This window comes from Tupaia chinensis, unplaced genomic scaffold (assembly GCF_000334495.1).
Source record: "Tupaia chinensis unplaced genomic scaffold, TupChi_1.0 Scaffold000028_1, whole genome shotgun sequence".
NCBI lineage: Eukaryota > Metazoa > Chordata > Mammalia > Scandentia > Tupaiidae > Tupaia > Tupaia belangeri.
Window position 1 is genome coordinate 4,703,552 of NW_006159458.1, and position 11,546 is coordinate 4,715,097.

An 11,546-nucleotide genomic window follows, 5' to 3' on the forward strand; every position below is an offset into this window, starting at 1 on the left:
TTTTTTGGAGAGGTTTTTGCTATAGGGCGTGTGCACTCACCAGAAAGACAGAGGGAGACAGAGAGATAGAAAGTGAGAAATCACCCCCTGGGGGGAAGGCGATGCCTCAATTCTTTCTCCTTTATTCTCCTCTCAGGATCTTGGGCATGCACGCACATGCGCCCGGCGTGAGTTTAAGCCACTGGGTCCGGGACTTGAACTGTGGTCAGCTACATGGGAGTTCAGCAACGTGTCAATTATGCTAACTGCTGGTCCCCATTGCCATTAACTTTTTGAAGACCACTCATATTTCCAGTCATATAGATGTCAGATAATCTGTTTAATGACTCCATTAATTTTGTAGCATTTTAGATTTTTTTATAATAAGTAATGCAGTGTATATTGTCAGGAAAGTCATGACATATTTTTCTATGTTTTTCTGTGCAAAACTGTGTCATGGCTTTCCCGACACCCCAATATATATTAATGGAAGATCTTTTCATATCTTCTTAGTATTTCCTATCTATAATACTTTTTTCTTTTTAGTAATGCCTGGAAATGTGTAAGTTATTTAATGAAATTTGTGTATCATTTGTCTATCTCAGTTACTTGTAATGTGGAAATGTTTTATTATGCTTAAACTTGATGTGACCATTTTTTAGAGAGAAGAAGCAAATTGAACTTAGCAGATAGCATGTGTCAGCAATAGGCCACAGTGTTCCAATTTAACAATGCCATGTATTTACTGACCTGTAGATAGTTTTCTGGGAGGTCCCATGTTACTGCTAATTTGTAAGATTGGATCACACCATATGTTCACTTAACATACACAAATATAATTATGTATTTTGAGTCAAAATTTTTCTATATTTTCTTCCCCTTTCTCTCCCTTTGTCTCTCCTCTTCTCTTCTCTCTCTCTCTCTTTCTCTCTCTCTCAGATACACGTACACACATGTTCACATACACACACACAATTTTCATTATAATATGGTCACTGAATGCTTCTAGCTGTTTCTGGTATTCAGTTGCAGAAACAAAACAGCTCCTATGCTGGGGCTAAACTCGAATGTGTTGAATTCAGCAAAAGATGTTACCATTTACACCACTTGTGCTTCCTGTACTATTTTGTCACCAATTCAAAAGATATTTAGGGTGATTTGACTGTATGCAAAGTTTTATACACATTAACTGTAGAACCTTATCTTGCCTAGAACCAGCAGATTGCATAATGCTTACGTCACTGGACTCCCACGTAGTTGACTGCAGTTCGAGTTCTGGACACAGCAACTTAAAATACACTGGGCACGTGTGTGTGTGCCCAAGATCCCTAGAAGAGAATGGAGGAGAGGGATTGTGGTGTGGCCATTCCCCCAGGGAGGGGGAGATTTCTTGCTTTCTGTTTCTCTGGTGTGCACACACGCCTTACAGCAAATATCTCTCTCTAAAAAAACCTTATTCTGCCCAAGATTTAACAACACTTAAATAGAGACTTGAATAAAATTGTCCCATTTTTAGTAAATAAATTGACTTACATGGTTGATGAAAGTATGATGATGTAGTTGAAAATAATAAATTCAGTTTTACCTTTCTAAGTAGACAGACTGTTTTTCTTTTTTCATTCTACAACTTTTCCTGGAAAATAGGTCATATTTTCCCATAGGAACAATGTATGATGGAGATAGAATTTCTGATTAAGGACAAGGTACTGATTAAGACCAAGAAAAAATTCATTTAAAACAAAAAGACTAATAGTTGTAAATTTTTATTTGCACATAAAATAATACAATTTTAAGAACATCAGATAGAATTCTAGACCTGTGAGTCACCTTAAGATTATCTACTTCTATGCATTTCATTTTAAACATGAGGAAACAAAATCTTCCAGAGATTCACCAAAGCAGATAATTGTCAAGACTGGAACCTAGCTGGCCCAATTTCTAATCCAGTGTTTTTCCACAATTTTGCACTGTTAAACGTCTTACAGAGAAACACCAATAAAGTATGTGTGAAAACATGACTTTACCATTTAATTTATTTAAATGAACTGCTTTAGTATCCATTAATTAACAAGCATGAGTTTCGCTTTTGTTTTGAGAAGACCTATTGGTAAATCATTTGGATGATGTATTATCGCTCTTAAAAGACAGTCTACATAGCTTATGCTGATGCCCTTTCTCAACCTTCCTCCCGTTTTCCACCCACCGTCACACAGTTCACCCCATTTTCAACAAAAAATATACCATGGTAGTTTTCAAAAATGGACGAAGAACAGAAAAAGCTATATGGGACGGTCTGATCACTTGTATTGGTTTTGATGTGCTGACTCAAGGGTCCTTTCAATGCCAGCCTCTTAACCATTTTGCCCAGTTTCCACATCTTCTATTTTTGCCCATATAGACTCTTGCCATGGAAACCATCATTGCCTACAAGTTTGATGACATCAACTAAGCGTGACATGAAAAGGGAGAATTTTTTTACAACTCCCTTATTCTCTTAAAAGTATTCTCAGCTTTGGGACCAGCAGCAGCATAATGGCTATGTCGCCAAACTCCCATGTAGTCGACTACAGTTCAAGTCCCGGATCCGGTGGCTTAAACTCAAGAGGAGAATGGAGGAGAAGGGATTGCAGCGTGGCCATCCACCCCTGGGGGGTGATTTCTTGCTTTCTGTCTGTCTTTCTCTGTCTCTCTTCCTGGTGAGCACACATGCCCTATAGCAAAAACCTCTCCAAAAAAACCCAAAAAGTATTCCCAGCTTTCATTGAAAGTGCTATGTAAAATCAGTTTATAGAGACCAGCAGTTGGCATAATGGTCACATCGCTGAACTCCCATGTAGTCAACTGCGGTTCGAGTCCCAGACCCCATGGCTTAAAACTCACGTTGGGTGCATGTCCAAAATCCTGAGAGGAGAATGGTGGAGAAGGGATTATGACATGGCCATTGCCCCTAGGGGGTGATTTCTGACTTTCTGTCTCTCTGATTAGTACACACATTCTATAGCAAAAATCTCTCTCTAAAAAAAAAAAATTATTTTTGTAATTTTATAGTGCAGGAGACAACAGAATTTAGCACCTTTTGTACCCAAATCATTTATTCTTGCACTTATTTCTCCTGAGTGTGAACACCATAAAACAAAAAGACAATTTCTGCTTCTGATCAGAAATAGGGGACCAACAGTTAGCGTAATGGCTACGTCACTGGACTCCCACGTAGTCGACCGCAGTTCCAGTCCTGGACCCGGTGGCTTAAACTCACGCCGGGCGTGCGTGCGTGCATGCCCAAGATCCCGAGAGGAGAATGGAGGAGAAGGGATTGTAGCGTGGCCATCCCCACTGAGGAGTGATTTCTCGCTTTCTATCTCTCTGTCTCTCTCTGTCTGGTGAGCGCACACGCCCTATAACGAAAACCTCTCCAAAAAAAAAAAAAAGAAAGAAAGAAATAGATGCCATTGCTAGTGTCATCTTCACTCAGAACAACTTAAAAAGTAAACTACTGAGTATCACTCACCTGGACATTCTGTTGTTCACTGTTTTCATGGATGTTTATTGTCAAATACTTCATATTGGTCAGTACCTTTATATAATTTCTAGATTTTTTCAATAATGACAATAATATTAAACCTGCTCTTGGCTAGTAAATATGAAGACGTCCATTGTACTGTAGCTATATTTAATAATAGCTTTAAGTGTTTTTAACATCAAATAGTGAAGGTTTTCTGCTTGATATTAGTGAAATTGTTAACAAAATGGTGAAAGAAGTGATGACATTGATCGCTGGGAGGACAGCTAATAGCTAATATGAGAAAATTTAGGAAAGGTCTGGCCTGTTGGTTGCTGTGTTGTTGAATTGGTTATCTCCTCACCACACGCTATAATAACCTAGTTCTTTCATCTGTATTGATTTGGACTTTGAAGTTTTCAAAGGTTCCAACTTTTCAAATTTCACAGTTGTCTCCAAGTGTTATACTCCTTCTTATGATATTTAAAGTCATCCCATAAGGTACATTTCTTTTCAGATATATTTTTAAAAATTGACAAGGTGGCAAAGTGCCATCCCTCTCCCCAAAGTTAGACTGGGATATTTAAAGACAAATATGATTTAATTAGATAATCTAAAGAATTTAGGGAACGATTAGGAAGGGTAAACAGTGAACTCTTAAAATCCGCATTTTTTCCCTTGACTACTAAGAAGCAAAACAAGCTCTTCAGTATATAAATCATGCAGTGATTGTAGACTCAAGTAGATTGCACTAAGTTTGTTATAATTATTCTTTTTTTAAGTCATTGCACGGATAATTTTTATCATTAAAGAATCTCAGCTTAAATTTCTACATCCCAAAATTATGTTTCAAAGGCAATATTAACTTAGTCTGAATATACTCCACATGTCAGAGGCATAATAAACACTTTAAAATGTTTATTGAATAATTACCACACATCAAACTTAAAGAGTCTATACATACATTATATTTAGTTTAACCCAGATACATAAATATATTTATATTTTTAGGTATGTACAGTCAATTAAATACAAAGATAATTTTCATAACTTATTTAAAACAATGCTCAATAAAGAAAGTCTAGGATTTTAACAAATCAAGGACAGATTTCTGGAAATATAAAGACAACATTTAAAGAGTCCTTGTGTTAAGTGTTTTCCATGCATTATGTCAGTTAGTGTTCCAAAGAGTTCAGTGAGGTGGAAATTCTTTTTTTCCAATTTTGCAGAAGAAAACATGTAGGCTTACAGTTAGAGGAACTAGGCTATGCGATAATGAAGGAAGAGCCAGGATTTTTCATTCAGGTTTCATTCAGATCCGTCTTGACTGCTTAGCTGGATCCTTCATTCCTTGTCCTCTATTTTTCTGGAATTACAAAGAATATATACTTGACCCGTGTTATATTTACATGCAGATGCGTACGCAATGCTGAAAAATTACCGCATGAGAATACCACAAAAGAAAATCTCAGACTTCGTGCATAATAGTTTTTGTCAATGTCCTGCTATTTATGTGAGTTTCAGGATAAATAAGAGAGTAAAATCTAATCTTTTCCTCCCTCCAGCTTTGTAATAAAATAGTATTTCTCGTGAGTTTTGTTGGAAATCGCGGCACGTTCACCCGAGGGTACCGAGCAGTCATCCTGGATATGGCCTTTCTCTATCACGTAACGTATGTCCTGGTTTGCATGCTGGGCCTCTTTGTCCATGAATTCTTCTATAGCTTCCTGGTGAGTACATCTTTATGTGGACAATTGCTGCTGAAAAAAAAAAAAAAAAAAAGCACAATGCTGCTTATGTCTCTTCCTTTGAATTTTTTAAAATTTTTTTCAAAGCAGGGCCTGACATTTAGGACAAATTATGTTATTTTTAGAATTTTCTAGAAAAAGTATGATTTATTATCATTTTTAGTCTATTTCCTGGGAAACCATATAGGTGGTGGAATTTTTATTTCCTGTCAGAGAAGCAACCAACCACTCCACCTCTTGACCCGATCTTTGTATAGCAGGCTGCTTTTGGTTTCAGCTAAATAATATTATCCTTTACATTTAAAGATTCTCCAACAGAGTGTGGGAAGAAAAATAGGGATATATTTTCTTGGGTACTGAAATCATTGCATTTTATTTATGCTAGCAAATATTATGTGCATCTTTAGGTATATATGAATAAAATGAAGGGGGAAAAAGCCAACCTAGCAGAAAGACAAGGAGTTGTTTTACATACATATAGTCCCAGGGTTTTGTTTTATTTTAAGTATTTCTATTTATTTATTCCCTGAAAGAGACACACACAGAAAAAGAGAGAGTGAAAAAGACAGGCACACTGAGCAGTGTCTGTATGCTGCAGTCCAGCCCAGCCCCAGCCTGGCATGGATGTGTGTGTGTACCTGGTGCATTCAAGGAGGCCTCGGGATAGAAACTCAGGACCTTCTCCTGGGAGTTCAGGGGCCTTACCGCTGTACCATGACTGTCCCCAGTTTAGGTTTAATGTCACAGTTGTTACACTTATCTGTATTTATCTTACTAAGCTTATTTTCATGCATAAAAGGAATTTTTCAGATTATTTTCTTGAGCATTTTTCCTTGGTTATCAGTTTTTCTTTCTCTAAGTATACTGTGTTAGAGCCATAAACCAGGAGCAGAGTCAATCCAGGAACATGATAATGTTTTGAAACTTAAAGCTCTAGTAGGTGAGCGTTGTGATGCCATAGGAACAGTTTATTTCTATCTCCAGCCGAGAGCTGACCAGCGGAGGAGAGCGCTGATCTGTAAAGTGATCCCTGAAAACAAGTAGATCTGAAACACATGGTTAGCCCAGATTGCTCAGGTCATTATTAGAATGTCCAGCACCTCCTGCTTCCTTGTCATCCCGTGTAGGACAACTGAAATGAGGCAGGTTGTCCGTTTACCCCTAAACACTCAAAAGAGCCACAGTGAAAAGATTTGTCTATTTTGAAACGAATTCATTTTCTAGACAGTTAAGTTAGACGATATAGCAATAGATTTTTTTTTCTGTTCTAGCAATCCAAATGAATTCTCTCCCTGCCCTGATTCATCAGAAACATTCCATGATTTTTTTACCTGCCTATGATAAAATCCTAATGTACCCAGAACTTTTACCTATGATATGTAATATTCTATCTTTTTAATTAATTCATTTATTTTTTGGAGAGGTTTTTGCTATAGGGCACATGTGCTTGCCAGAAAGACAGAGAGAGACAGAGAGACAGAAAGTGAGAAATCACCCCCAGGGGAGATGGCCACACTGCAATCCCTTCTCCTCCCATTCTCTCCTCGGGATCTTGGGCACACATGCACACACGCCCAGTGTGAGTTTAAGCCACTGGGTCTGGGACTCTAATCAGAGTCAACTACGTGGGAATCCAGCGATGTAGCCATTATACCATCTGCTGGTCACATTCTACCATTTTAAAGTCTACCATTTTAAAACTAATTTATTGAGGTATGATTGCCATACAGAAAGTTGTATTTAATGTATACAACTTGACGAACTTGTAATATTTTTGTGCTGCGACATTCTCATTTGTAAAATGAATAGGGATAGTAAGGAGGACTAGCAATATTGAGATCCATTAAACAGGCCCAGCTGGGAGGTGCAGACAGGAGGGTACCAGTACATGAGGCTGAGGCTACATAAGAGGCTGGGTTTTAGATCCCCACCAATCCGAACAGGTCACATGCAGTAGACCTGTAATTCTAGTTAACCAGGAGGCTGGGGCAAAGGACCATAGCACTAGGCCCTGTTAAAAATAACCCTTGGGCCAGGGGGTGGCATGGTGACTAAACTAGCTGGATCCCACATGGCCTACTGCACAGTTCAAGTCACAGACTCGGAGGCTTGAAAAACACACTGGGTGGGCCAGCTGGTGGCCTAGTAGTTAAGGCATGTGGATCCCACGTGGCCAATTCTGTGGTTGAGTCCCAGACCCAGCAGCTTGAAAAACACGCTGTGTGCATGCACATGCATGCCCCAAATCCTGACCAAATAGGGAAGGGTGGTATGGCCATTCCTCCTGGGGGTTTATTTCTCACTTTTCCTCTCTCTTCCTGTCTATTTGTCTCTGTCTGCTATACACTCCCTGTGCAAAAATAAATAAATAATCTTTTAGAAAAAGAAAAACACACTGGGCATGTGTGCATATGTGCTCAAAATCCTGAGAAAAGAATGGAGAGAGGAATCGTGGTGTGGCTATCCCCCCCTGAGGGGGCTTTCTCACTTTTTCTTTCTTTCTTTTTGGTAAATGTATATGCCCTGTACCAAATTATAAATAAATAAATAAATAACTCTCTCCCTCTTCTCTTCCCATGCACATATGTGCACGCTTTCTCTATTTCTTTCATTAAAAAGAAAAAGATCCATCTAACAGATGGTGTGAAAAACATGTAGTTGATACATAATATTCTTGGGTTTTCTTAGAAAAGATATTTGATGAAATAAAGGTATATTTAAATTATTATGTAAAGTATTAGTAGTAATGTTACTTTTTATCTGTAATTGCCAGAGGACACATGCACTTGATATGTGTGCAACAGATAGAGAGCGAGCGAGAGTACCCCCTCAATGGCGCATGGTCACACCACAATCCCTGTTTCCTCCATTTCTCCTTCCCATCAGGATTTTGGCCATGCATACATCTGAACCCAGCATGTTTTTCAAGTCACCCAGTCCAGTACTCAAACCATGATTGGCCCTGTAGGCTCTGTTTCGTAAAGCACAGAGCTTAACCACTGTATCATAGGGCCAGCCCAGGAGAAATGTTATTTTTATTTTATGTTACTTAACCTTATTTCCTAGTTTTACTTTTCTCTGATCTTTTAACTTTCAAATCTTATAATTCTGATGCTAATTTGTTTCTACTGAGCTGGTTATGAAAGGGATATAGTTCATTTTGATGTTTAGAGTACTATAAGGAAATCGTAATGTACATAATACCAAAATGGTATTTAAGTATATTTTTTAAATATTTTTTATGTCTTAGAAAATGTTTGAATATGAATTCTCCGTCGTGCCCACAAATGTCAGTCTTTGATTCAAAAATAATGAAAAGAACAGTCTGGATTCTCCTTTCAGAAATAGAACTGTTGGGACCAGCAGATGGTATAGTGGTTATGTTGGTGGACTCCCACGTAGTTGACTGCAGTTCGCATCCCGAACCCAGCACCTTAAAATTCATGCCTGGCATGTGTCCGCACATGTCCACAATCCCGAGAGGAGAGTGGAGGAAAAGGGATTGCAATGTGGCCATCCCCTCTGAAGGGGTGATTTCTTGCTTTCTGTCTCTCTCTATATCTCCAGCGAGCACATATGCCCTATTGCAAAAAAGCTCTCTTCAAAAAAAAAAAAAAAAAAGAAGATGGGACCAGCAGTTGGCGTAATGGCTATGTTGCTGGACTCCCATGTAGTCGACCATGGTTCAAGTCTCGGACCCTGTGGCTTAAACTCACGCTGGGCACGTGTGCATGCATGCCCAAGATCCCGAGAGGAGAATGGAGGAGAAGGGATTGCGGCATGGCCATCCCCCCTGGGGGGTGATTTCTCGCTTTCTGTCTCTCTCTCTCTCTCTGTCTTTCTGGTGAGCGCACGTACCCTATAACAAAAACCTCTCCAAAAAAAAAAAAGATATAAAAAGAAGAAATAGAACTATCAACCTGTCCAATGTCAACACCTTTTACATTCACAAGATTCTGATTCCATGGGCATAAAATGAGGCCCAGGAATATGTTTTTATTTTTGGAGAGTTTTCTGTCATAAGCCATGTGCACTTGCCAAAGAGATAGAATCAGAAAGCGAGAAGTCACCCCCCAGGGGGGATGACCACACTGCAATTACTTCTCCATTCTCCTCTTGGGATTTTGAGCATGCATACAGATGCACCTGGCATGAGTTTCAAACCACCTGGTCTGGGACTTGAACCGGGGATGGCCACATGGGATTTAACACCTTAACTACTAAGCCACTTGCTGGCCCCCAGGAATATGTATTTTTAACAAGCAACCCAAGGGCTTCTGGAAACTATAAATCTTCTCTGGTGCTAACCTAGAGCATATTGCCAGACCTTTCCTTTAAGTTCCTATTGAGTTAACATAAGGAAAATCTCCTTTATGTCAACTTAATTCTTAAATAAATCGAATAAGCCAGAGTGTCGACAGTTTGGAAGTTGAATTTGCATTAGTTAATTTGTCTATACTGAAGAATATTGACTTTATTTCTAAAGATAGCTGTTCTTTTTGGGAGAGAAACAGGTAACAAAATAGCTAAACTTTTACTTGTAATTTGACCACAGCAATTTCACCTTTAATCCTTTGATTAAACAATGCATTTAATGAATTTGTCAATTATTCATTACTTAGGTGAACCTAATTCAGCATTCTTATTTTAGCCATCTTATATATTCCAGAAGTCACCACAGAATATCATAGGAGTAAAAATAAAGAATAAGTAGCTGAACTGGTTAAAAACAAGATTTATAATATTTCTAAGTTAAAATTTGGATCAAAGCTATCTCTATAATGTCTTAGTAAATTGTTATTATTTGGGTATGAAACAGGCAATTACCCATTATATTCTGTTAGATTTTGCCTTACTGAAAAGCAGTGTATTACTGTCTTCCAACTGGAGAAAGGCTAGGTGATCTTGTTCATTTTTAAAGTGGTTTAGGTTGTTATTTTTTTCATAAACCAGAATAGCTTGCATTTGTCTTTGTAATTATATTCACATCTATTCACCTTTTGCTTCATTGTATTTTTACTTGTTTTTGTTTGCTTTATTTTTGTAGCTTTTTGATTTGGTGTATAGAGAAGAGACACTGCTCAATGTCATAAAAAGTGTCACACGAAATGGCCGCTCTATTATCCTGACTGCAGTCCTGGCTCTCATCCTTGTCTACCTGTTTTCCATTATTGGCTTCCTTTTTTTGAAGGATGACTTCACTATGGAAGTAGATAGGCTGAAAAACAGAACCCCTGTTACAGGTATTGCTATTACCTCTCAATGAGCTTTTCTGATGCCACACAGGACCTGTAGGTAGCTCATGAACAGCATTACCGATAAACACTAATGCAGGGAATGTTTTCTTTCATTCCTTTGAAAACATGTTCTTGTTCACTCCTAAGAGTCGTCAGTGTGAAATATTCTTGAGTTGTGTATTAGTTGGCAATGTGCATAGAGAAATTCATATACACGAAACATCATCTAGGCTCAGTTTCAATAAAAAAAGTTTTAGTAAGGCTGACTGTATTCCAATAGACAGTCAACAACTTCAAGATAATAGCTTGAAATTCTTGCTCTTCTCCTTTCCCTGTCTTCCCAAAGAACATAATCTAACCTCATTCACAATCACCATTTCATGCATATTTAATCACAGTACTATACAATATCCTATTATTGTTACATAATTGAAAATGGGGCTAGGTGGTGGCACTACAGTAAAATGCAGTACTCTGCAAGGTTGATGCATGGGGGAAGATTTCAGGTTCACATCCAGAGACCTCCGTGGATACATCAGCCCCGTATGTGCCATGATCCAGGCTGGCTGAGGCTAGGGGTGGATTGTGGCACCAAGACCCTGTTGGAGTTGCTCTGTCTCTCTTTATTGTTTATGTAAGAAATAAACATTAAAAAAAATGGAAAATGATAAATGCTTTGATTTGGAAACCATCAGATAGTAAGAAATTTGATATAAAAGACATGCTCAAAATACAGTGATTAAAGAACCCAGTCTATCAATATAAAACTGCTAGAATTTCTGCGAAATCTTTATTTTTTTATTGCTCCTCTGGTGAACATGACCCGTTTATTTACACCATGTAGCTTCCGTAGTGTTAGGGTATGGTCTTCCATGTTCTTTTGAATTTTTCTTTATTATGCTTTCTAATGGTTTCCTGTTCCCCCCCACCCCTACCTTTTGTTGTTTTAGTTAAGATTCTTCGTTTCTCTTTCCCAATTCCTGCTTTGCTAGGTAGAAACTACAGTTCTGTACTTCACTGATGGTTTCTTTGGGTGATTCTGCTGAGTATGTGTTATAGAAAATAAAAACCACAAAATGACAC

At 38.2% G+C, this 11,546-nt stretch overlaps 1 protein-coding gene across 1 annotated transcript in view; it reads left to right on the top strand.

Moving 5' to 3' along the window:
• ITPR2 (inositol 1,4,5-trisphosphate receptor type 2) overlaps positions 1-11,546 on the top strand; it is a gene marked incomplete in the record, with an annotated part of 493,922 nt that overhangs the window by 393,648 nt on the left and 88,728 nt on the right. The window contains 2 exon segments of the mRNA XM_006140313.2: positions 5,044-5,208; positions 10,274-10,469. Coding sequence (XP_006140375.2) covers positions 5,044-5,208; positions 10,274-10,469 — 361 coding nt within the window.